The 27,559-nt window shown below is 41.9% G+C and overlaps 1 protein-coding gene across 3 annotated transcripts in view; it reads left to right on the plus strand.

The window, feature by feature from the left end:
* Phlpp2 (PH domain and leucine rich repeat protein phosphatase 2) overlaps positions 1–27,559 on the plus strand; it is a 76,155-nt gene that overhangs the window by 18,398 nt on the left and 30,198 nt on the right. For all 3 annotated transcript variants that reach the window (XM_006531010.4, NM_001122594.2, XM_030243551.1), the window contains exons 3-9: positions 8,594–8,727; positions 17,326–17,516; positions 20,581–20,706; positions 22,119–22,273; positions 24,774–24,920; positions 25,291–25,521; positions 26,655–26,857. In XM_006531010.4, coding sequence (XP_006531073.1) covers positions 8,594–8,727; positions 17,326–17,516; positions 20,581–20,706; positions 22,119–22,273; positions 24,774–24,920; positions 25,291–25,521; positions 26,655–26,857 — 1,187 coding nt within the window. The remainder of the gene's footprint in view (positions 1–8,593; positions 8,728–17,325; positions 17,517–20,580; positions 20,707–22,118; positions 22,274–24,773; positions 24,921–25,290; positions 25,522–26,654; positions 26,858–27,559) is intronic.

A 27,559-nucleotide genomic window follows, 5' to 3' on the forward strand; every position in this document is an offset into this window, starting at 1 on the left:
TTCTTAGTGACCAAAATGACTAAGATGCCAAGTGTTTGATAGCTGTCCTTTAAGGTAAACTCTGAGAGCTGATAGGCTGGTTACAGCAGAAGAAAACACCAGAGGGATTTGAACTCCTAAGCTCTAATCTGTTTGTCACTGCTGTGTGACTTTACAAGTCATCAAGACTGTTTTTTATAGACACACACCTATAGACACACAGACATCCGTACCATACGCTTCCTTTTCTCCCACTCAGTGCAGTGCTGAGGGTCAGACTTAAGGATGACCCTAGGTTAAGTTCTCCACTGAGCTAAAGTCTTATCCCTCTTTACCGTACTGTGAAGCAGAGCGAGACTTCTTGTTTCAGGGTCTATATCAGACTGTGACTGAAAGAAGAAAAGGAGATTTGTGTTGTCTTCACATTTCAACACCCTGCTTTTGAGATTATGCCTCATGTAGCCCAGGCTGGCGTTGAACTTGCTGTGTAGCCAAGAATGACCTTGCCCAGGAGTGTCATCTGTCTTCACTCCCTCCTGCCTTCACCTCCCGTGTGCTGTGATTACAGGCGTATGCCACCACACCTGGCTTTAGTACTCTTTTAAGACTTTGAAAGAACAAATGTGTTAAGCTGGAGAGAGCTTAGTGACTCCTGGACTGTAAATAGTAACCAAGTACAAGCATGAGGGCTTGAGTTGGACCCAGAACCCATGTTCTGGGCATGTGACAGAGCTGGGCATGGCTGTGGCCTGGGTTCTGAGTGCTGGAGACCGTGAGTTTGGGGATCACTGGCCAACTGCAGGCTACTTGGTGAATCTCGGCTGGTCAGAGACTCTGTCTCAATGAAAACGTGGGTGGTACTGGAGAAACAATATCCAAGGTTGTCCTCTGGCCACTGTATACATCATTCATGTGAACATATAGCCACATACATGCTACATACGGATGTGTTACATAGTATACATGAATATTCACTGTGCTATATAGAGTAAAATCAATATAAATAACTTATTTTCAAACTTTTGCTTTTTGATATTTATAAAATCAGTATGTATTTTACAGTCACTAGCAGGTGATAGTTTAGTTTAGTTCTCTTGTAATGCTTGTTCTGATACCATCTCATTCACTGCAGTATTCACAGCAGATTATCCTCCCTCCAAAGCCAGGAACCTCCTACTGGGGATCACTGAGGACACTTGTTTCCTTTTGCTTTCTTTATTCTTTTTGTTTTTCGAGACAGGGTTTCTCTGTGTTGCCCTAGCTGTCCTGGAACTCACTCTGTAGACCAGGCTGGCCTCGAACTCAGAAATCCGCCTGCCTCTGCCTCTGCCTCCCGAGTGCTGGGATTATGGGCATATGCCACCATGCCTGGCACTGCAGTGTTCTTCATGTGCCAGGGTTAATGATAACTTGAGAAACTAAGCTTAGTCCCTGTTTGAAGGAGTTGCAATCTGTGAAATCCCTTACATTTTACTGACATTAAAGAACTTTGCCCTGTTTTACAATTAAAAAAAAAAGGTAGTAAAAAAAAATCACAGATACTTGGGCTGGAGAGATGGCTCAGTTAAGAGCACTGGCTGCTCTTCCAAAGGTCCTGAGTTCAATTCCCAGCAACTACTTGGTGGCTCACAACCATCTGTAATGGGATCTGATGCCCTCTTCTGGTGTGTCTGAAGACAGTGACAGTGTACTCACATATATGAAATAAATAAATTTTTTTTTTAAAAAAAGAGAGGAATGTCGTTATTTCAGAATGGTGCAGCTCTTCTAGAGTACCCAGGCCATGTGCATGTCTGCAGAACTAGATATAAATTGGAAGTTCCTATGAGCTGCTCAAGTTCAGTAGTTTCCTGGAAGACTCAGCAGAGGGGAGGAAAGTACTGTAGGCAGAATTAGAGTTTGGATATGAAGGATGCAAGTCAGAACCACACCTGAAGAAAAGCAAGGCAGGGTTTGGGAGAATCCTCATCCATCGACGTGTTTTACCAACCAGGAAGCTTTCCTGAGCTTGTACACAACCCTTATTTATGCTTAGTATAAAAGTCCATGTCCACAAGTGTCTTAGTTAGGATTTTACTGCTGCGGACAGACACTATGACCAAGGCAAGTCTTAAAGGACAACATTTAATTGGGGCTGGCTTACAGGTTCAGAGGTTCAGTCCGGTATCGTCAAGGCAGGAACATGGCAGCGTCCAGGAAGGCATGGGAGTGCCCTCCATTGGTGCAGGAGGAGCTGAGAGGTCTCCATATTCATCTGAAGGTTGTTTAGAAGACTGGCTCCCAGGCAGCTACAAGGGTATTGAAACCCATAACCACAAGGCCACACCTATTCCAAAAAGGCCACACCTCCGGACAATGCCATTCCCTGGGCCAAGCATACAAACCATTACATTCCCACTCCTTGGCCCCTATAGGTTTGTTTAAACATATGAGTCTATAGGGGCCATACATAAACTTAGCATAATGCAAAATATATTTAGTCCAACTTCCAAAGTCCCTGTAGTCTATAGCAGTTTCAACAATGTTAAAAGTTCAAAAAGTCCAAAGTTCAAAGTCTCTTCTGAGATTTATCCAATCACTTAACTGTAATCCCCAAAGCAAGGCAGGAAATCAGCTGGGCAAACTCCAAACTCTGTATCTCTGTGGCTGATGTCAATGCAGTCTTCAGATCTCCAGCTCCTTTTTCATCTTTGTTGACTGCAGCAAACTTCTTTCTCCTGGGCTGGTTCTACTCCCTGTTAGCAGCTTTTCTCAGCAGATAGCCCACTGATCTGAAATCTCAAAATCTTGGGGTCTCCCAAGGCAACTTCAGTGTCTGGATCCACATATGATCTTGTGGGCTCCTCCCAAGGGCTGGCATCACTTCTCCAGCTTTGTCTTCTGTAGCACTCTAAGCTCAGGTTGATCCACTCCACTGCTGCTGCTGTTCTTGGTGATCCCTCATGGTACTGGCATCTTCAATACACTGGGGTCTTCAGCTGCAACTAGGCTTCACCAATAGCCTCTCATAGGCTCTCTTCATGTTGCCAAGCCTCAAATCCTTTGCATGACCCCTTCAGTCCTAGGCTGTCAACTGCAACTGAGGCTATACCTTTACCAATGGCCTTCTATGACCTCTCACAGTACCAAACCTCAGCTGCTCTCCATGACCCCTTCATGCCTTCAAAACCAGTAACACCTGGGTAACTCTTATACATTACCAAGTATAGTTGCAGCACGAGGTACAACCTTGGCTATCTCTGGAACAAAGCTTCTTTGTGCTCTCAGAAAACACTTCCCAGAAGATTTCACCTCAGTAATGCTGGTCTCTTCTTAATCACCACTAATTTCTTAGTTCCAGCTAACCTGCATCAATTGTCCCAGTAGTCCTTTCTATTCTGGACTCTAAAGCCAGAGAGCCACATGGCCAAAGCTGCCATTTGCTGGGGCTGGAACATGACCCCCTTGCTATATTACATTATCACCAGCCTTCTGTTTTCTAACTGTTTCACTGCCTAAGCTTGGCTGTCCTGGAACTTGCTCTGTAGACTGACTTTGAACTCAGAGATCTGCATGCCTGTCTTCTAAGCACTGGGATTAAAGATGTGGTCCACCAAGCCTAGATTTAAGTTTTTCTTCACCTAGAACTTGCTCTGTTCTAGGCTGGCCTTGAATTCAGAGATCTGCTTGTCTTTGCCTCCAGGGATTAAAGGCTTGTAGTAGCATGCCTTGATCTAAATTTAGCTGGATGGGATCTTGCCCCTAGGTCACTACTCCCTTAATTCAATTTAATATCCTTGAACACAGGATTCAACTCCATTTTCACTTCCTCGTGCCCCTTTAATACTCGAACCATATATTTTGTATTTTTCTTTTCTCAGCTTGCTATGCTTGTTTACAATGTTCTTCATGAAACTTAACCAGAGTACACAGTCTCTGCTGGGCTTTTTTGAGACTTCCTTTGTCAATGCAGTTTAATCTGAGTCTCTTCACCTTAACCTCAGGAGACTCTTCAGACAAGGGCAAAAAGTAACCACATAATACTACAAAAACAGTCTCTAGGCTACATATAGAAATTCTCCACTGAAACCTCTTGGGCGAGGTCTGAAGAATTCAAATCACTCTTACTAACAAAGCCTTCCACATTCCTACTAGGATAACCCATCAAGCAAGCCCCATTTAAAGCATTCCACTGCTTCCCAAATCCAAGGTCCCCAAACTTCCAGACAAAAGTATGGTCAGGTCTATCACAGCAGTACCCCACTCCTGGTACCAATTTCTGTATTAGTTATGGTTTTACTGCTGTGAATAGAACCCATGACCAAGACAAGTCTTATAAAGGACAACATATATTTATGGCTGGCTTTCAGGTTCAGAGCTTCAGTCCTTTCCTCAAGGTGGAAGCATGGCAGCATTCAGGCAGGATGGTGCAGGCAGAGCTGAGAGTTCTACATCTTCATCTGAAGGCTGCTAGTGGAAGATTGGCTTCCACGCAGCTAGGATGAGGGTCTTAAAGCCCGTGTTCACAGTGCCACACCCACTCCAACAGGGCCACACCTTCTAATATTGCCACTCCCTGGGCTGAGCATGTACACAAACCATTACAGTGGCCTGTACTTAAAATTCCAGCTGTTGGGAGATGTAGAGAGCAAGGCCATTGCAAGATTGAGATGAATCCAGACTCCACAGTGAGTTCCAGGGCAGCCAGTTCTCTGTATCTAGGCCTTGTCTCAGAAAACTCTGCTGCCTAAATAAGTACTGATAAAAAGTTTAATACTGTGTGTCTTATGTGCTGTATGTTCTCCTCTGGCCCCCGTGTTAGTAGCAGCAGCAGCAACAACAACTGGTAATTAGAAGACATATTGAGCTGGACATGGTAGGACAGATTTAGAAGTCCACTACTTTGGAGGCTAAGGCACAATTGTCAGGATTTCTATGCTAGCATGGGTTATAACAGCAAGCCCAACAGACAACTAAACTGAGCAGGAGGAAGGCAAGCCCAGGTGTTGGTTTATTTTTGGTGTACCATCTCCTCTTTGGTTCTTATTTTGATGCAGGTGTTTGTATGCAGCTTTTGTAGTGATTACTGTTTTCATTATATATATATATATATATATTTTTTTTTTTTTTTTAATTAAATCCTGTTGTGTCAGTGTACTATAGTTACTCAAATATAAAAGACTAACCTTTATAACTTGTCTTTATAGGTAAGTATGTTATATTTCTTTTTTTTTTTAATTCTTTTTTTAAAAGATTTATTATTATATCTAAGTACACTGTAGCTGTCTTCAGACACTCCAGAAGAGGGTGTCAGATCTCATTACGGATGGTTGTGAGCCCCCATGTGGTTGCTGGGATTTGAACTCAGGACCTTTGGAAGAGCAGTCGGTGCTCTTAACCACTGAGCCATCTCTCCAACCCGTTATATTTCTTTTTTATTTGTTGTTGTATTAGTTTTATTTTATTTTTTTGAATCAATGTCTTATTTTGTAGCTTCGGCTGTCTTGGAACTCTCTATGTAGACCAGGCTAGCCTTGAACTCACAGAGATCTTGTTTCTGCCTCCCAAGAGCTGGGACTAAAGGTGTGCACCACAATATCTGGCTCTTAGTCAGGGTTTCTGTTGCTGTAAAGAGATATTGTAACCATAGCAACTTTTTTATAAGGAAAACATTTAACTTGGGCTGGCTTACAGTTTATAGGTTTGCCCATTGTCATCATGCTTGGTGCGGAGTATGGTGGCACACAGACAGATGTGGTGCTGGAAAGGCACCTCACAGTTTGATATATTTGCTTTGGTAGATAACAGGAAGTATGAGTGAGCCATTGGGCCTGGCTTGAGCTTCTGAAACTCCAAAGCTCACTCCCACAAGATGATACCTACTCAAACAAGGCCACACCTCCTATTAGTGCCACTCCCTGAGAGCCTGTGGGGGCCATTTTCATTCAAACCATCTCTGGCTTTCATATCTTTTTAAACAGTGTACTTCCTAAATGTTCTTTAAGACCTTTTGAAGATACACCTAGACTTTGATGTACTGCTTGTTTATTGGGTTTTCATGTCTAAGAGATGCTTTCTTTTTATTCTAATTAAAATGTATTATCAATCTTAACTTTTCTTACATTTGTGTGTGTGTGTGTGTGTGTGTGTGTGTGTGTTGTGGGCACATGTATGCTAGTGTGGGGTGTAGATGTCAGAGGATAACTCCAAGGAATCACAGTCAGGTGATCAGGTCTGGTCTCACTGATCTCAGTCCTAAATTCTTTTTGAATTACACTGGTCAGTATGTCTGGGGACACATGACATGCAAGAGAGTTTGCTAAGCACTTCACATGCTATATAGTTCTCGTAAGAAAGCAGGTAGCCTTAATAGCAGCCCCATGGATTGAATTTTCATTCTCATTCTACTGGTAAGGAATTTAATACAGGAAGGTTAAATAAGCAGGTCAGGGGGCTGAAGAGAGGACTTGGTGGTTAAGAGCACTGACTGCTCTTCCAGAGGTCCTAAGTTCAATTCCCAGCAACCATATGGAGACTCACAACCATCTGTAATGGGATCTGATGCCTTCTTCTGATGTGTCTGAGGACAGCTACAATGTGTTCATATACATAAAATAAATAAATCTTAAAAAAAAAGCAGGTCAGGCAGATGATAATTGTAGAACTGAGTCTGTAGCTACTATATCCATTACTATTTGCTTTCTGATTAAAAGAATTATCTGAAGATATGTCTGCTATTGTGACTGCTGAACCCCTAAACTCCACAACTTTTATATTTTCAAAGTATCTTAAATCTGATTTAAATGAAGAATCACCAGGAGCCTTAGCTTTTAGTTTAGTAAAAAAAAAAAAATTTAGGGGTAGGTGTTATTGTGGCCTTCATTCTTAGGTGTTTTGAAAATCTCTTCTGTAAAGCCAGTGGGGACACACGGTGCCCTGAGCGGAGTAGGAAACACAATCTACATGCATGTCTGTGTGTGCAGCTTGTTTGAGATTAGTTATGGATGAGCATAATTTATATTTCACATTTCTGTTGTTATTATTTCTGTCTTTTAATCTATATCAGAAACATTCAGAGGACCCCAGGAGCCCTCTGATAGTTTTCCCAACCCCTGTTTGTTGGTTTGTTTGTGTTTTGAGTCAGGATCTCATAGCTCAGACCAACATCAACCTCTGAATCCTCCTGCCTGACCATAGTGCTGGGCTTTTTGAGGCACATTCCAGCAGAGTTGCTTTTGAGAGTCTTTAGAGAGAGAGGTATGGGAGGTTGGAAGCACTCTGTGAAATAGTATTTCTTTTCCTTTTTGTTTACAATCCCTTGTAAGGATGCAGTAATGCTTTCCAGAACCTACCTGGCAGACTACCTCAACAGACCAAGTAGAGGAGGAGATAGAGAGAAATTTCAGCTATGCCTGTTAAACCATCTGTTAAAAAATAAAAAACAAAACAAAACAAAACAAAACAATGACTGGGCATGGTGACATAGATCTATAATCCTAGCACTTGGAGGTAAAGGCAGGAGAATCAGGAGTTTAAGTTCTTCCTCGGCTGCATACTGAGTTCTAGGCCAGCCTAGCTTACATGAGACCCTTTCTCAATAAAACAAAAACCTGAAAAGATAAATTCACAAAAGTGAAAAGCATTGAGTGTCACTTTTAAAACTAAACTCTGCATATTTTAAGTAATTCATGTTACTTATACAGTAGGTATAATTGTTTTAAGATAAGTCTTTGGAAATTCTTAACTTTAATTTCTAATTCAGTTATTCAGTGAATAGAGTGTGTGTAAACAGAAGCTTCTTGTGGTCCTCACAATGTCAAAAGGAATCCTAAGACTCCTTATGAAAACCACTTGTATAGATTAGTTGTATGATATTAAAACCTATGTAGATAGCCCAATGGGCAAGAGTGCTTACTTTACAAGCTTGAGTACCAGGGTTGGAAGTCCACTCCCCACATGAGCAGCTGAGCATGTCTGCCTGTGCCTGCATTCCAGCACTGGAAGGTAGAAATAGGAGGCTCCCAAGAGCTTGCTGACCAGCCAAGTCCAGCCCCAAGGCAAGGCAGCAAGAGAACTGTCTCAGGGAATAAGTGGGGATCAATAGAGGAAGACACTTGACATCGCCCACTGCCCTCTGTGCACCTTTATACTCATGTGGCAGTGCTCACTGTGAGCACGCACACACACACGCACACGCACACACACACGCACACATACACACACGCACGCATGCACACACACACGCACGCGCACGCACGCACGCGCACACACACACATGCACGCATACATACACACACACATACGCACGCACACACACACACACGCACACACGCACACACACACGCACGCGCACGCACGCACGTGCACACACACACATGCACGCATACATACACACACACATACGCACGCACACACACACACACACACACACACACGCACGCACGCACACGCACACACATATACACACACACATACACACACACGCACGCGCACACACGCACACGCACGCACACACAAACACATACACAGAGTTTTATTTGATCTAGGAACAAAAAATAAAGAAGAAATCAAGATCTGAGGAAAATAAACACATTTTATTACTTACCATGTTTTATGTTTTGAATTGTGCAAGCAGGAGACTGGAGCCCTCTGAACGGCCTCTCCAGATTGTTTACGATTACTTATCCAGGCTGGGGTTTGAAGATCCCGTGCGCATACAGGAGGAGGCTACGAACCCTGACCTCAGCTGTATGATTCGATTTTATGGTGGTAAGAATTTATCAGTAGCTTTGTGAATATGTTAACTACTTTTAAATTGGTTATTTGTATTTTCACTTTCTGTGTGCTAAAAGTATTTGCTATAAACAAAAACTATTTTTAAGTCAGTTAAATGAAATGAGACATAAATATGTACAAGAAAAAGGACTAAAGGAAGATTTTTTTAAAATTAGCAAAATACCAGTAAAGATATCTTCCCTTTAAATGTTTATTATTTTTTCCAAACTTTAAATGTTTATTATTTTTTCCAAATACAATTATTTTTATATCTTTCCTAGGTTAGCTTTATTTCTGTTTTTTAAGATTTATTTTTGTTAGCCTCAAGGTAGTGGCTGGCATATACCTTTAATCCCTGCACTTGGGAGGCAGAGACTGACAGATCTTTTGTAGTAGGATCTGATGATTTCTTGAATTTCCTTAGTTTCTGTTGTTAAATCTCCCTTTTCATTTCTGATTTTGTTAATTTGGATACTATCTCTGTGCCCTCTGGTTAGTCTGGCTAAGAGTTCATCTATCTTGTTGATTTTCTCAAAGAACCAGCTCCTGGTTTTGTTGATTCTGTTTATAGTTCTTTTTGTTTCTACTTGGTTTATTTCAGTCCTGAGCTTGATTATTTCCTGCGGTCTACTCCTCTTGGGTACATTTGCTTCTTTTTGTTCTAGAGCTTTCAGGTGTGCTGTTAAGCTGCTAGTGTATGCTCTCTGCAATTTCCTTTTGGAGGCACTCAGAGCTGAGTTTTCCTCTTAGCACTGCTTTCTTCCTTAACCAAGTTATTATTGAGTAGGCTGTTGTTCAACTTCCATGTGTATGTGGGCTTTCTGTTGTTTTTGTTGCTATTGAAGACCAACCTTAATCCGTAGTGATCTGATAGAAGGTGTGAGATTATTTCAGTCATTTTATATCTGTTGAGGTCTGTTTTGTGACCAATTATATGGTCAGTTTTGGAGAAGGTACCATGAGGTGCTGAGAAGAAGGTATATTCTTTTGTTTTAGGATGAAATGTTCTATATATCTGTTAAATCCATTTGGTTCATAACTTCTGTTAGTTTCACTGTCTCTGTTTAGTTTCTGTTTCTATGATCTGTCCATTGATGAGAGTGGGGTGTTGAAGTCTCCCACTGTTGTTATGTGAGGTACAATGTGTGCTTTCAGCTTTCGTAAAGTTTCTTTTATGAATGTGGGCGCCCTTGCATTTGGAGCATAGATGTTCAGAATTGAGAGATTTTCTTGGTAGATTTTTCCTTTACAAGTATGAAGTGTCCTTCCTTATCTTTTTTGATAACTTTTGGATGAAAGTTGATTTTATTCGATATTAGAATGGCTACTCCAGGGCTGGCAAGATGGCTCAGCAGGTAAGAGCACTGACTGCTCTTCCGGAGGTCCTGAATTCAAATCCCAGCAACCACAAGGTGGCTCACAACCAGCCATAATGAGATCTGATGCCCTCTTCTGGTGTGTCTGAAGATAGCGACAGTGTACTTACATATAATAAATAAATCTTTGGGCCAGAGCAAGCAGAGTTGACTGGTACAAGCAAAGGTCCTAAAATTCAATTCCCAACAACCACATGAAGGCTCACAACCATCTGAATAGCTACAGTGTACTCACATACATAAAATAAATAAGTAAATCTTAAAAAAAAAAAAAGGGATGGCTACTCCAGCTTGTTTCTTGGGACTATTTGCTTGGAGAATTGTTTCCCAGCCCTTTCCTCTGAGGTAGTGTCTGTCTTTGTCACTGAGGTGCGTTTCCTGTGTGCAGCAAAATGCTGGGTCCTGTTTATAAATCCAGTCTGTTAGTCTATGCCTTTTTATTGGGGAATTGAGTCAGTTGACGTTAAGAGATATGAAGGAATAGTGATTGTTGCTCCCTGTTATTATTGATGTTATTTTTTATGTTTGTGTGGTTATCTTTTATTTGGTTTGTTAAAAGAAGATTACTTTCTTGCTTTTTCTAGGGTGTAGTTTCCGTCCTTGTGTTGGCGGTTTCCATCTATTATTCTTTGTAGAGCTGGATTTTTTGAAAGATATTGTGTAAATTTGTTTTTGTCATGGAATATCTTGGTTTCTCCCTCTATGGTAATTAAGAGTTTTGCTGGGTATAGTGTGTATATATTATTTTTTACAAACTGAAGTGGGCATATTGCCTTCAGGTAATCAGAAATGGAAGGTACAAAAAGTAAGTAGAGTAGGAATTAATACATTTAGGTACATATTCTTGAAAGACATGAGAGTGAGTGTCTGAGTGTGTATGTGTGTGTACATGCAAGTGTATGCCTGCGTACCAGGAGAGAGAAATGCAGATAAAATCCTTTGGTGATTTGTGGAGGGAGAATAGTTGATAGTTTGAAATCAAATCGGAGAAAAAGTAGGACCAGTTTGAACTCATCTGTTGCTATAAAACTTGTTTTTAAAAACCCAAGCTTGGGGCTGAAAAGATGGTTCAGCCGTTAAGAGCACTGACTCCTCTTCTGAAGGTCCTGAGTTCAAATCCCAGTAACCACATGGTGGCTCAGGACTGTCTGTAATGAGATCTGATGCCCTCTTCTGGTGTGTCTGAAGACAGCTACAGTGTATTCACTTATAATAAATAAATCTATCTTTAAAAAAAAATACAAAAAAACCAAAACAAACCTAAGCTGAGGCCTGCAGGAATGGCTCAGAGGTTAAGAGCATATGCTCTTTTTACCAGGGATCTGACCTTGGTTTGTAGCACATATATACAGTGGTTGAGTCAAAACCAACCACCAGTAACTCCTTCTTCGGGCCTCTGGGGCTCCAGTTCCCAAATGCACATACCCAGATATACAAAATGAAGTAAATAAAACAAATACTAAAATCCCTGAGGTGAAATAACAGCATGTTCCTTTCCTGACTGTGACTGAACTGGGTTCTTTATGTAGTCAATGTTTGGAATTCCAGGATGAAAGCTGAGCCTTGGGATTTCTTTTACACACAAGGCTATAGCACAGCTGTTGGCTCTCATGCCACCAATCTTCTACCACCACTCGATAAATCATCCTATGACCAGAATCTTAATATGCCTTTAAGTTCCAGTGTAAACTACAAGAGTAAGTTTGTGTTTGATGGTAGGTATGGCAGTGCTAGACAGGGAATCTTAAAAGATGCTCTATTAGTTTAGATAAGCTAATGTAATTTGAATGAGAAACTTATGTTCAGTAAAGGGAATTTTGAAAGTAATATTAAAAAAAAAAGGGCAATATATACATTTGGTGACCAAACCAAAAAGTTACAAGAAGATAGGTAGGCAAGAAGGTAGGCAGAGAGGTAGATAGGTCGGTGAAGAATCTCTTGACTATGTAACAAATTGCCTCAGTTGACAGTACTGTCAACTGTATATTTTGTACTTTCTATGGGTTGGAAATACAGGAATAGCTTTAGCTGACTGTTCAGGTTTTAGGGACATGTAACAGCTATCTGGAGCTTGAAGATTCCCACCTCTCCTTTTTTCTTTTGCTTATTTTTATTTTACATGTATGTACATGCACCTACCCTCTGCATGCCTAGTACACTGGAGTCTTTTAGAAAGGGTAGGCTCTCCTGGTTGAATTGTCTGAGCAGCAACTGCTCTTAGTTGCTGAGTCATCTCTCTAGCCCAAGCACTGAAATTTTCTTTGTATTACATTTGTGTGTGTTTGCATGTATGTGTATGTGCATGCACATGTATGTATATCCATGGTGTGCATGGGAAGATCAAAGGGTAGCCTGTGGGAGTCAGTTCTCTTCTTCCATCATGGAGGTCCTAGGGATTCAAGTCAGCTTGACCGGGCTTGAAGCAGGCAGCTTTACCCTTAGAGATAGCTCCCCAGCCTTGAGGGTTCACTTTTACTATGGCTTAATTAAAGGCTGTTGGTTAGGGGCCTTGGTTCCTTACTGACTGTACTGGCTGGTTTTGTGTCAACTTGACACAGGTGGAGTTATCACAGAGAAAGGAGCTTCAGTTGAGGAAATGCCTCCATGAGATCCAACTGTAAGGCATTTTCACAATTAGTGATCAAGGGGGAAAGGCCCCTTGTGAGTGGGACCATCTCTGGGCTGGTAGTCTTGGGTTCTATAAGAGAGCAGGCTGAGCAAGCCAGGTGAGGCAAGCCAGTAAACAACATCCCTCCATGGCCTCTGCATCAGCTCCTGCTTCCTGACCTGCTTGAGTTCCAGTCCTGACTTCCTTTGGTGATGAACAGCAGTATGGAAGTGTAAGCCAAATAAACCCTTTCCTCCCCAACTTGCTTCTTGGTCATGATGTTTGTGCAGGAATAGAAACCCTGAGCTGACTAAGACATTGACCATTAGTAGGACTCCTTAGTTCCCTGCTCTGTAGACTCCATGAACCACCTATCTGTGTCTTAGCTATGGCAGCTAATTTACTCAGGGTGACCCCACATCTACCATGTACACACATGCAGGCCTCAGTTTCTTTTTGACAAATTACCATCATTTTTAGCATCTGTTTATTGAGATTGGAGAGATGGCTCATCTGTTAAGAATGCTTACTGTTCTTCTAAAAGGACACAAGTTAGGCTCCCAATACCCATATCAAGCAAATGTGAACCACTTGTAACTCCAGTTGCAGGGGTCAGAAGCCCCCTCTGGCCTCTGGGCACCTGCACTCACTTGCACACACAAATGATTTTTAAAAACGAATTTAAAATCTTAAACAAACAAACAAACAAACAAACAAGCAAACAAACAAGCAAACAACCTGAGTCATTGACCACAGCATGCATTTCAGAAGAGGAAGGAAGGCAAGAGCCAGAGAATTCGGGACATACCTCAAGTTGATCAGTGAAAGACTGTTTCCCTCTTCTCAGTTCCCAAGTCCAGAGACATTCAGAGTTAACCGAAGGAAAGAAAATGTTTCAAGTTTTATCTGTGAGCAAAATGCTAAGTAATCAGTTTTAAATATTTCATGTATAAAGGTGTTGGTTGGTAAAGTTGTAATCTATGAATATAGATTACATAGAACGTAGTCGTTGAGGTCACGAGGGCCTAAGTTCAAACCAGTTAGCTTTTTTGTGTTCCCTACTACAAAGGATGGCCAGTACAGAGACTGGGAAAGACTTCGGATGCAGCTCAGTGGTAGCTTGCCTGCTTGGGTGACGCTCGGGGTTCTCTTTCCAGTGCTGTCAGGACAGGGTGGCAGACACAGGAATACATTTTCCCCTGAAGTCAGGAAAATTTGAAATACGTTCTTTTACCCTTTTATTTGTTTGAGAAGAAATGGAATTCAAGGATGTGATTTGTTGAGAAGTTGTGGTTGTAGGCAAGCAGCTCAGGGTGCCTCTTTTCTTCACCGTGGTATCTGCCTACATTGTTTAAAATACTTTGTGTGAAGAATATAAATGCCACTGAGAAGCCATGAACAAGAATTCTGTGTTAGTCACTGTCCTTGTTGTGGTAAGCCACCTGTCAGAATGACACCAGGTGAGCCTGCCACTTTCAACAGGTGACTTAAAGAAGAAGTTTCTTTTGCCTCCCAGTTTGAGGGGAGGTCTTGGCAGTAGGACTGTGTCCACAGGAAGCAGGAGGATGCTGGCGCTCAGTTCTCTCTCTGTGAGCCTGGGCCATGGGCTGGGGCTGCCCACACTTAGTGTGAGCCGTCCTCTTCCACTAAACCTTTCTGAGGGTCTCTTAATAGACTCACTCAGAGAAATGTTTCTATGGTGATTCTAAATCCAGTCAAGTTGATGCTTAACTCTCATAAATCACACAGTATGTTTACATTTAAAGTTCACAAACCAGCAGGGCAAGGTGGCACAGACCTATACTCTCAGCACTTGGGTAGTAGAAGCAGGAGGATCAGGAGTTGAAGGGAGATCTTGGCTATATTTTAAGTTAAGAGCAGTCTGTGGTATTCTGATACTGTTTCAAAACAAACAAACAAACAAACAAACAAACAAAAAAAACCCAATACAACAACAAGACCCCTGAACACCCAAAAGTTCAAACACACATATTTTGTGTTTATTTACTGTTTGGAAGCTTGAGGGCGCGAGGCAATAGTTTGTATATTTAGGTCCTGAGTAGCAGAGTTATAGGTTGCACCTGATTGTCCAGACTGTGTTTTCTTCAGTATAGGAAGTGGAATTCGTGAGTGCCACTTCTACACCTGGTTCTGTTCCTCAGTGTTCTTTCCTCCTTTGAAGACCTGGATAACAGCAGCCAGATGTTACAAGGAAACTGTCACCCTCGTGTTCTGAGTAACAGCATGGATCTCTTGCTACCCAGAATGCCCATCTGGGCAGAGTTAGAGGTTATGTTTGAGCCATTTTGTCCCGTTGTGGTGGTTTAACCTGTACTATATAGGATAGATGCATTAGAAATGACAAATCTAAAGAGCAGGAAATGACTGTAGAAAGGGAAGAGGCTGGCTTCCTGAATGTAAGTCACATGAGCAGAACTTTGGGGGTATTATAGGCATGCATTGTACATTTTGACTAGATGTTCCTAAATTGCACGAATATGTGATACCAGTAAGCACTTTGTTCAATAGAACTTGAGAGTACTTGGTTTTCTGTATTTCTTTCAGTATCAAGTAACATTGTTAAAAATTAATTGGGGGGGGGGGGCAGCTAGAGAGGTGGCTCAGCTGTTAAGAACATGAGCTGCTCTTCCAGGGGTCCTGCATTCAATTCCTAGCATCCACATAGTGGCTCACAACAATCTGTAATGTGATCTGATGCCCTCTTGTGGTGTGTCTGAAGATAGTGACAGTGTACTTACATATATAAAATAAACTTTAAAATGTATTTTTTTCCCTCAGAATTGCAACTTACATATTGCCTCAGGTTAATTTGTATATCTGAAACTTATTTGTTAAAATATAGTAGTGCTGGGACTGGAGAGTTGGCTTTGTGGTTAAGAGCAGCCACTGCTCTTGGAGAGGACCTGAGCCCCAGTACCCACATGAGGTGGCTCACAGCTGTCTCTAGCTCCAGCTGCAGGGAGAGCTGATGCCTTTAGCTTCTGCAGCCATGTTTATTCATGTGTATACACACACACACACACACACACACACACACAATTTAACAAATCATAAAAATAATTCTTGAAAATAATATACTCTTGATATACTCTCTAGAGAAAACATCCCACTGCACAATACATTACTTTCATAGTCTGTATTTTTTATTTTATATGCATATTGTATATTTATATTTTTTGCACTCATATTTTACCTTTCAGGAAATCTTGTTTAATTACACAAATAAAATAAAATATGTCATTATATGTATTTTATTTAATTTTTTACTTACTTCTCAAGCTCATTAACTTTTGATCAATAGTCTCTATTGTCAGCTTAGTATATATCTCTTTATATTAAGTGTTGAACACTTAGTTGGTGATGTCTGGCTGGTAGAGGAAACTAAGGAAATACAGATCTGGGAGAACCAGACTTCCTAAGGAGAGGAAATTAGAATGCAGGCAGAGGATTAGCTTAGCTAATTCGTAAGTCTGCTGTTAACAGCCTTTTTGAGAAATGCAATGGAGTCTGAGGTATCTGACCCACTTCTTCCATCTTACATGTGCAGAAAGGCTTGGGTAAATGAGCAGAGTGGTCCTGAGGGCACACGGTTGGCCAGTCGTGTGCTGATCTCTGTAGAGCTGTCTGCTGTTTGTCCCATTTGTCATTCTTGCTGCTTCCCTTGGTTACTTATTTTGATTTTGATTGACTGATGATGTGTGTGTGTGCACGCACATGTTTTCCATGGTGCAAATGTGGAGTTGGGACAACTTGTAGGAATTGATTCTGTCCTTCCATTGTGGAATTTGGGGTTCAATTTAGGCACTTCTAACAGCCGAGCCCCACTTGTCTATGTGCCTTTACAAAGAGCTTTGCGCCTTGGTCTCAGTGTTGTGTTTTGCTCATTGTATCTCAGTCATATGAACATGATGGAAAGGAGGGCACCTAAAGGAGGAGGCACTCCTATGGATGCTCTGCTTCTGCTCCTGTGCAGTGAGCGGCTGACTGAATTACTACTCACAGGCTTTTCCTGCAAGAGCCAGAGAGGTGGAGATTATAGACAGGGTTAGAGAACTCTTTTACATCTTATACTCTTATTATAAAGTAGATTGATGTTAATAATGATTGTCATTTAATTTCACACATCTTTTGTAGCCTCATTATGCTTAATACTTCATGTTATTTTACTTTTTCACATGAATACTCTGGAAGATGGGTTAATAAAATTCAAGACAACATAGGATGATAGAATCTAATCTAAACTCTGTGAGGAACGTAAGCTCAGTGGGCCAGGTAATTGAAGGGAGTGGTATAACTTGCATTCAGGCTCCAGCGTATCTGAACCCAAAGTCCATGATCTAGCTAACCCTTTCGAGAAAGGTGGCAGTCTGCAGAAGGGTTAACAGTGACATCCGAGGTAAAGCCTATTTCCATTGTGTAAGTGCAGTGGTAGGTGTTATTTTAGGACCAAGATCTTATTTTGTAAAACCCATATTGCTTCGTTCCTCATATCTATAAATAGGGCTACTGGATGTTGGCACACACATTTTCCTTTCAGTGTTAACGTTTCTTTAATGGTACATTCTGAAACACTTGTTTTCTATTCAGAAAAACCATGCCAGATGGATCATCTGGATCGAATCCTACTGTCTGGCATCTATAATGTACGCAAAGGAAAAACCCAGCTGCACAAATGGGCTGAGCGCCTCGTTGTTCTCTGTGGTACCTGCCTTATTGTTTCCTCAGTGAAGGATTGTCAAACTGGAAAGATGCACATTTTGCCGCTGGTTGGGGGAAAGGTAAGATTTACAGATTTTAAATATTACCTTGCTTATTAAGAAATGTCAAGGGTGTGCTGGGGAAATTGCTCAGTTGGTGAAGGAGGATGTGGGGGCCTCCATTTGATCTTCAGAGCCCCTGTTTAAAAACCAAATGAACCACCACCACCAACAGCAGCAAATCCAAGGGTGCTGGAGCATGCTTGTACTCTGAGTGCCGAGGAAGCAGTGACAGGCAGGTCCCTGGGCTTGTCGCCCTGCCATCCTAGCCTTATTATCAAGCTTCAGGGGAACCAGAGTCTCTGGTTCAACAAACAAGGTGTACTGCTCCTGAGGAATGGCTTCCCAGGGGTTTCCCTGGCCTCCACATGTACACACACACACACACACACACACACACACACTCACACACTCTCGCACACAGGCTGACTGTGTGCTAGGCTGTAGCTCAGTTAGCATGTTTGAGTCCCTGGATTTTCTCCTCAGCATTTGAGGAAACAAAGGAAAGGAGAGGCGAGGAGAGGAGAAGGAAGAAGAGGGAAGAAAGAGGAAGAGAAAGGAGAGAAGAAAGGGAAGGGGAGGGGAAAGGAAGGGAAACATCCTGCCTGGTTTTCATGGATGCCAATAGGAACATTATAAAATGTTATCAGAGACTCTTGGGAGGTTCCAGAACACTCTATTCCCCAAGTGCTGTTGTAGAACTGTGTGCTTTCACACCTAGGAACCAGGTGCTGTGGCTGATGACACCAAGGTGGTGTTACCAGAGTGCTACAAAGAAATGGCCTTGGGAACTAGAAGTAGCTGCCTAGATCCTTCGCCAAGATAGATTCTTTCAGGTGTCTTCTTTTTGCCTATTAGTTTAAAATATAAGAGTTGGGTAGTCATAAGCCCCAATTCAACAGCCAGAAATATGGTCTGTCTGTATCTGTCAAGAAAAAGTTCATTGCCAGTTAAACAGAGTGACAGGTTAGGATTTATAGGACACTATAATGTTTTGAAGCTTGATTGGCATAACCAGTGTGAACTGAAGAGCATTATGACAAAATGACCTTTGAAATGTGTGATTGGTCTAAATACACAGCAGTATAGACATAATAGTGTATTAAAAAGACAGATAATGTGGACTAGAGAGATGACTCAGAGGGCAAAAGTGCTTGCTGCCAAGATAGCTATAAGTGCAATAACCAAAAAATAAACTCATTTCAGACTGAGGTAGAAATCAGTGCATGCACTGAAAAACCTTGAGAATGAGGTTTTTCAACGTTTAGGATGTTGTGAGACAGACAACAACAACAACAAAAACAATTCTGAAATCAGAATCCTGGGGAGGAGTCAGTGCAAAGCTTGGGAATAGAAATATTATTACTCAAATTTAAAAATAATGGGCTGTAGACATGGCTCAGCATTGGCTGTTCTTAGAGAGGACTCAGGTTCAATTCTAAGTGGCACCCACATGACAGCTCACATCCATTTTTAACTCCAGTCCCAGGGAGGCCCACACTCTCTGTTGGCCTTCATGGGCCCAGAACATGTGCAGACACACATAGTCACAGCCACATACACATTAATACAAATGAAAGCTAAAATCTAAAAAATATATTTTACATTGGAATACTTAGTTTAGAGAATCATACATAGTCAAATACTGAGAAAGTTTTGTGAATTACTCATTAGTAGCTTTTAAAGCCACTATTTCTATGTAATTATATTAATTTGGTATTATGTGAATTGACCTCGTAATTTTACATATGTACAACTTTGAAAACTATTAACTACAAATGGTGAATTTTCTTCTTTTATCATTTTGTAGTGGGACTTACTGCTACAAAGCTTTTTCCATTACCCTGTTTGTTTGTTTGTTTGTTTGTTTGGCACAGGGTCTGTCTCACTGTGTACCCCTGGCAGGCCTGGGTCCTAGAGACCCTTTTTCCATTACCCTGTTTGTTTGTTTGCTTGGCACAGGGTCTGTCTCACTGTGTACCCCTGGCAGGCCTGGAGCTCCTAGAGACCCTGTCTTCTTCTGCCTCTCAGTGCTGGAATTAAAGATGTACGCCACACCACCTGGCAAAGTCTTTTTTTTTCCTTCCTTAAACTGTACAGAGGTTAATTTAATATATCTAAAATGAAGTTCACTTAAGTTTTAAGAAATTATTTTCCTTTTCTATTTTATTTTATGTGTATGAGTTTTGTCTCTATGTGCGTATATGCACCACATGTGTACCTGATGCTCTTCCGGGCTAGAGAGGGCATCAGATCCCACGGGACTGGAGTTAGAGATGACTGTGAACCAGCCAACATGTTAGGATCAGAACTCTGGTCCTCTGCAAGAGCAGCAAGTGCTCTTAATTACCGAGCCATCTCTCCAGTTCTCCATAGCAATATATTTAAAAGATTATCCTAGAATATTATCTGTTGGTTTCAATGAAATTATTTGTTTTGCTACCAGTTTATATAGTTGTACTGATTTCTTACCAATGAACAATGATTATGTTGTAAATATTATAATTAAATGTTACCAAAAATTTTGTTTTATTGAATCTTTACAGTGTGCTTCTTTTTTGCTCAAAGTATTTTATGTTTCTGCCACTAGGATCTATCTTTAGTAAGCACTAGAATGTATTGATTTGCAAGTATAACTTGTAAATTGTAGCTGGTCTGCCAAGATTCAGAAGCAATGTCATCCAAAGTAAGATGCCAAAGATAGAAGTGACTCCATGGCGGTAGGAAGAGTGTCTTTAGCATATCGGTCGGTGTTAAGTGGAGTTGTTGCAGTTTAGGGAAAAGTCCTTTTTGAGACAAGGATGTTTAGGTAGCCCAGACAGACCTAGAATTCTCTCTGCATTGCTTCCTGGGTACTGGGATTATAGGCATGTACCCCCACATCCAGCCTTTGTTGTAGTGTGGTTTACCTCTCTATAATGGCTGTTGATGTTGATCATTGTTTCATGTTCTTGTTGGTTATTCATGTATATTATTTGGAGAAATGTCTGCTCAGATTCTTTGCCATTTTAAACAGTCTGTTCATTACTGCTTTTTGACCATCCTTTCTGATTAGAAGTTGTGACTTTTTCCCTCCTCTCTTCAGATAGAAGAAGTGAAGCGCCGGCAGCACTCCCTTGCTTTCAGCTCAGCTGGAGCCCAAGCTCAGACCTATCATGTCAGCTTTGAGACTTTGGCTGAGTACCAGAGATGGCAACGGCAGGCGTCTAAGGTTGGAAGCTTGGATAGAGATGAGGATGTAGCAGCAAGTGACCATCCTTAGTGTCACACTTGGTCTTTCTTAGTGCACAATGAATATAATAATGGAATTTCACTGGGTCTTTACTTTTTGTATTATAATAGAAAATGGTATTAAATGTTTTCAGGTACATTTCTGTCTGTACCATGTTTGTGAGGTGGGTCTTCGACAGAGTTATGGCATAGTGAAATTAGACTTTTAAAGGAACTGAGACCTGAGATCTCCATTGCTTCCCATCTGCCACAGTAGTCACTGATAGACACACCTGTCCCTAGTGTGTACCTGGTGCTTCGTGCTCTGTACTTTGTTAGAACAGCCTCGATGAACCACTGAAAAGGTGGACTTACTGATGGGACATGACCTGTGATTCTGTCACAAATCCGTCTTCTGGTATGTTGAGGGTAATTGGCATTTCAGCATAGCTCTGCTTAGCTATTGAAGATATGACACTGAAGTGCACTGCATCTCTAAAACTTGTGCTCTTTGGATTCTTTATGTCTCAGGACACAAGTGACTTTCCTCATGTGTTTTTAAACACATTATGGATTTTGAAGACAATTCCGTTTATTGGTCTTTTGTTGCTATATCAGCTATACAATGTGTTTTTTCGTAAAAACTGGTTTCAGTTGTGAGTAACTTCGATCCTTCTGCCTCTTTCAGGAGAAGTTACTGCTTCTTGGGCATCTTTGGCAGATTCAGCAATGTTGTGTATGCTTTCAGTAGAAGAAAAGACTTTTTGTGAATAATCAGCAGAGGCGTGTGGCTACAAAAGGCATTTTGTCCCACACTGTCTCTTATTAAAACTTAGCTATTTTGAATTATCTTAACATTGCTTCTGATTTGGAATGTGAAATTTTAACCCCTTCCTTATAGAGACATGAGCAGCTTTTTTCTTTTCCTTCCTTCTTTTATTTTTATTAAAGACAAGGGCTCACATATTTTATTGGCTAGCCTGAAATTTATTCTGTGGCCTAGGGTAGCTGTTTGTAGTGATCCTCCTCCTCCTCCTCTTCCTCTCCTCCTCAGTCTCCCAAGTGACATATGTAAGCATGGACCCACTCTGCTTGTAGTACCATGGGGTTCTTGTTTTAGGTTTCTTGTTTTTTGATAGGCTGGCCTTAATTTCTCTATGTAACCAAGGGTTCCATAGGATTGATTGACTGACCATCCTGCTTCCACGTCCCCAGTGCTAGAATTACAGGCCTTTACCTTTGTTTTCTTAAGCAGCTTGTAGTTTTAGAGAATAGTAAAATTCAACTGGTTTTTATAAATGAGTAGTAGAACCTCTCCGTTCTCCCCTCTCTAGTTTAGTCAGAGTGAGCCATTCTGGCCTGGGCTGTGAAGCAGGCGTGAGCTCAGGAGGCGTTCCTGTCTGTCTTCCCCAGGTGGTGTCGCAGCGGATGAGCACTGTGGACCTCTCATGCTACAGCCTTGAAGAGGTTCCTGAGCATCTCTTCTACAGCCAAGACATCACCTACCTCAACCTGCGGCACAACTTCATGCAGCTAGAAAGACCAGGGGGCCTTGACACACTCCACAAGTATGTAGGGAAGAGGTTTCCAGACTAGTATGTTGAAAATGAATTATAATTAGTAGCTTAGTGGGTCATATTTTAAGTGGACAAGTTTACTGGATTACATCATTCCTCGTTTCTATAACAGAATAACCAGAGGCTAGATAATGTGTAAAGAGAAGAGGTTTAAATGTCAGAGACGGTGGCTTTGCTGCAGCATGGTGGATGGTGGGAGCCCACATGACAGGAGAGGTGGGATGGCAAGACAGGAGACCAGGGCTAGTCAGCGGTCCATGCTGACTGTCTTGGAGCAACCCATTCTCTTGGGAACTAACTCACTGTGTAATCCTTTCCCAGGACAGAGTATTCAGTGACTTAATTACTTCCTCTTCCTCTTTTACCTTTTGGTTTGTTTATTTTAGTGAGGTTGGGTATTGACTGAGCCCAGAACCCTGTGCTTACTAGACCAGTATTCTCATTCTTGCCATTGATTTTGATACTATTTTTTGGTGGGTTGTTTTTCTTTTGTTATGAAATAGGGTCTCAAACTGGCCTGGCACTCACTTATGTAGACCAAGGTGACCTTGAACTCACAGAGATCTGCCTGCCTCAGCCTTCAGGATGCTGGCCTTGAAGGCCTGCACCACTCTGCCAGGCTTGTGATAATCATCATCTGCATCTATGGCAGACTGTGAGATTCTATATATACGTGGACAGCTTTTTAATCAAAAGTTTCTAATTGAAGTGGCTTCAGGCTGGGGCACTCCTCCTCCTCTCCTGTGTATTCACTCCCACCTGTTCTTGAGTCCTTCGTCATCTGTGAAACCTTTCTCTCTTGATAATCGAGCCATTTCACCCTCCAAGACTGTGAGCCATGTGTTTATTTTCTTTCTTAGAACATATTTTTGCCTTCCTGTTTTCCCCAATTCCCACCTCAAATTTTCACCTAAAACAACATGAGAGACCAGCCTGGGCTATGTTAAATGAGTGAGAGACTAGCCTGGGCTATGTTAAGTGACACCCTGTCTCAAGAAACTACACAAGACAGAAACTTGATACCCACCAGGCAGTTGGTGGCGCACGCCTTTAATCCCAGCACTTGGGAGGCAGAGGCAGGCGGATTTCTGAGTTCGAGGCCAGCCTGGTTTACAGAGTGAGTTCCAGGATAGCCAGGGCTACACAGAGAATTCCTGTCTCGAAAAAACAAAACAAAACAAAACTGGATACCCATGAATAATGACAAGGTGTGATTGTGGCTTCTGCTAGGGAGAAATTGAAAATCAAAGCGAAGTGTTCTGCATTACATGGTGAATGAGAAATAACACATTAAAACGACGTTTTGTTTACTCATGTTAATAATGTAAGTCTCATAGTCCTAGTGCAATAATCAGAAAGCACGGGTATTTACAACTTCATCTCGTACAGATACAAGGAATAGTAAGTAAGATATTTAGCAATGATACAAGCATTTGACTTATATTTGAATAGTAAATTATGATAAGGTATAATATTAAGGAAGTCAGTCTTTAGCACTGATACGGTTAGAGAGCTTGCCAGAGACTCTGAGGTCAAGGCACCTGGGCAAAGGATAGGACGTGATGAGACTCAGGCCACCTGGAGGTCAGAAGGAAAGGTTTGAGAGAGGAGCCTTAGTGTTAGGTTCCACGGGTTCCATTTTCAAAGCAGAACAGTGCCTTTGGCTTATCATCTCGTTTGTATGATATAAAACCTGATGTTCCACACACCCATCCTATGGCCACACTATCTCGAGGTCAGATAATATAGAAGCTGTGACTGCATAAATGGCAACAGCACAGGGTTCATGTGGCTCACACACTTCACAGCACAAGGCTGCCGCCCATTTTCAAGCTCACCTGTGATCCATTTATTTTGAGTGACATTCAAGCCAATATAATTGCAGTACAAAAAGAGTTGCTTTTAATGTGCTGTGTATTTGTTAGCTCTTGTGGTATCTGAGTAGATTAACTTTTGTATATTCCATGTAGACATTTAGTAAAACGAGTTTAAAGGGATCAAGTGTGACTTGATGAATAGAAAGGCACCGTGACAGCGTGAGTCCCATGTGCATTTCCTGCCTCATTTTAGAACTCTCTTGACCCATTGGCAGTATGCTCTGTGTTTTAACCACTTTGCTGTCCTGTGTCCACACAGCACTTGCTAGCACATGAAAACATGTTTTTAGAACAAATTATATATATGTTATATAGATCATTTGATTTCTATATAGATCATTAGCTGGTTGTGGCAACACATGTCCATAATCCCACCACTTTGCAAATGGAGGCAATATTTTGAGTTTGAGACCAGTCTATGCTATATTGTGAGTTCTAGGCCAGTCAGGGCTACATAGAAGGTCTCCAACAGCAATAATCAAACAGTAAAAAAAAAAAAAATCATCACAGTCCATTGATGGTCCCTGTAAAGACATATAGTGAGTGTCTTAGTTATTCATGCCATCACAGTGGGTTTATGGAAATAAAGTCTGTATTGTGCCTTTGTTCTTTAGATTTTCTCAACTGAAGGGCCTGAACTTGTCCCATAATAAACTTGGACTGTTTCCTGTGCTGCTGTGTGAGATTTCTACCCTGACTGAGCTCAGCCTTTCTTGTAATGGATTTCATGACTTGCCAAGTCAGATTGGTAAATTGCTAAAGTAAGTGCCGGCCTTTTCCTCTAGTCTTAGAATGCAGTTAGCACTTTGAACTTTCACAGTGAGATAAGTCACATTCTTATCAAGATTCTGTTAAGTAATGGCTCTTGATACCAGATGTGACCATGCCACCAAGCAGTGACCCATTCTTTTCATCAGCAGCAGAGACCCTGGATCTTTATGTAGTGTCTGAAGGCCCAACCTTAGAAATTATGTCTAACTTCTGATACTCTCCATGGGCCAAGATGTGGGGGAGTTTTGTAATGTTTGAATTGTTAATAATTACTGTCCGGGCTTAGTAATGGCTTACAGCTTCTTTTGTTGGCTCTGTGTGCGTGAGCTGCTCCACAGTGCGGGCTTGTTTGTTTTCCAGTCTTCAGACCCTCAGCCTCGACGGCAACGGCCTCACGGCTCTGCCAGATGAGTTGGGAAACCTGCGGCAGCTCACTTCTCTGGGAATTTCCTTCAACGATTTTCGTCACATCCCTGAAGTTTTGGAGAAACTTACCATGTTAGATAAAGTGGCTATGGCAGGAAACCGTTTGGAGGTCCTGAACCTGGGGGCACTGACCAGGATGAGCCAGGTCAAGCACGTGGATCTGAGGTGAGGCGCTCTGTGGGCTTGTTTAGTTCTGCTGGGATAGCCCTGATGTCTTCTCCTCATAATGCTTCTTTAGAACATTAGGAACTTAGAACAGTAGATTTCTCAGATCTGCAGTAAAACTTCGTTATTCATCCAGTAGCAGAGAGAGAAAGGATCTGGTGGGTTTGTCAGTGACAGACTTAAGTTGCCCAAGGTTGTCTTGACTTACTCTTTCAGCAACATTTATGAGAATTTCCGTCTCCTTGAGCCTTTATCCGTACTGGACTCAGCAGTCTTTCTTCCCTTCACTGGCAGTAGAACGTGCACCATTGCAGCTCATTGTTTTGATGAGCATTTGCTTATTTATGAGTGATGTTGAACATCATTTTGTATGTGGACTAGCGGTCTCTAGTTTTCTATAAATTTGGCCATTTTTCTGTTGAGTCACTTATTTTTTCTTAATAACATTGTGTTGTAGTTGAGCTATTCAAGGCGTCACTACTAAAACCTCATGAGTTTTACTTTATAGTGACCATCGCTCTCTAAAGAAAGGTGGTCAAAGTTATCTACCTACCTGTGCTGACATTTCAGGAAGGTGAGAGTGAGCCCTGTAAAGACACAGGCTGGGATTTAGGAGTATACACGAGGAGGAGAACAGGGCTGGTTTGTGCTAAGTCATGTAGGTGAGGAGACAAGAGGCAGAAACATTGTATGAAGTTTGTGTCTGAACCGTCCCTATGCATTCAGTCTGTTTTCTCCTCAGTGCGTACGAGTCTTAGCACTAGATTAAAAGGGGGCGTAACCCCAGGGAAGGGAAGCTGCTCCTGCCTTAGCGTCCTGCTCACCGCAGAGCCTGCCCATTTTCTTGTCCTCCCATGCCCCACCTAACCTTGCGAAGAAGCATTTACCTCTTCGTGAATATTGCCTTTTTTGTGTCTAGTTTGTGTATGCATTTACTGGTTCTAACTTAGCTCGATCATGGCTTCTTTTTCTAAGAATTAACTGGTTGTTTTCTCTATTTAGTATCTTGAAAAATGAAGCAAGTAGTGAGATTCTCATGCTTGGTAAAGAGGAAAGGGTCAGCCCTCTCTACAATGTTCCTAAGCCCGTAATAGAAATTCTCTTCATTTATTTTCCTATTTCTGAATATTAAGGATGAACCACTTGAAAACGGTGATTACTGAAAATATGGAAGGAAATAAACATATCACGCACATGGATTTGCGGGACAATCAGTTGACTGATTTGGACCTTAGCTCCTTATGTAGCTTGGAGCAGCTGCACTGTGAGCGGAACCAGCTGAGGGAGCTGACACTCAGCGGCTTCTCCCTTCGAACCCTCTACGCCAGTTGGAACAGTGAGTTCTCTATCCAACCTCCTGTTTTAGCTCTTCCTCTTGTCTGAGCCTTCAGACGAGAAGGGTGGCGCCTGTGGTCCTCAGCCACTCTGCAGAATAGAGTTGTGGCTCCTTGAGCTTCTTTTTTAACTTTGGTGTTAGCCCTGAAGCAATGGATATATACATAAAAAGGCATGGCTGGGTGCCTTGAGAGTCACTGTGTACAGGAAGAAGCCTTACAGAGTCATAGGGGTCGCCTAGGTGGTTGAGCATGCTCAGACCAGAGCCTCTGTTAGGAGGTAGGTGTTGGTATCCTTACAGCCTAGGGCTAAAGAGGTCCTGCCCCTGTTTTTTGTATAGTCTGTAAAGAATGGTTTCTTAGTTAAGAGTTTCTATTACTGCAACCAACACCATGATCAAAGAGCAAGTCGGGGAGGAAAGGGTTTATTCAGCATACACTTCCACATTGTGGTTCGTCACTGAAGGCAGTCAGGACAGGAGCTCACAGGGCAGGAACCTGGAGGCAGAAGCTGATGCAGAGGCCATGGAGGGTGCTGCTTACTGGATTGCTTTCCCTGGCTTGCTCAGCTTGCCTTTTTATAGAACTCAGGACCACCAGCCCAGGGATGGCACCACCTACAGTGGGCTCTCCCACTTTGATTACTAATTGAGAAAATGCCTTACAGCTGGGTCTCATGGAGGCATTTTCTCAACTAAAGCTCC

This window comes from Mus musculus, chromosome 8 (assembly GCF_000001635.26).
Source record: "Mus musculus strain C57BL/6J chromosome 8, GRCm38.p6 C57BL/6J".
In the NCBI taxonomy this organism is placed as follows: domain Eukaryota; kingdom Metazoa; phylum Chordata; class Mammalia; order Rodentia; family Muridae; genus Mus; species Mus musculus.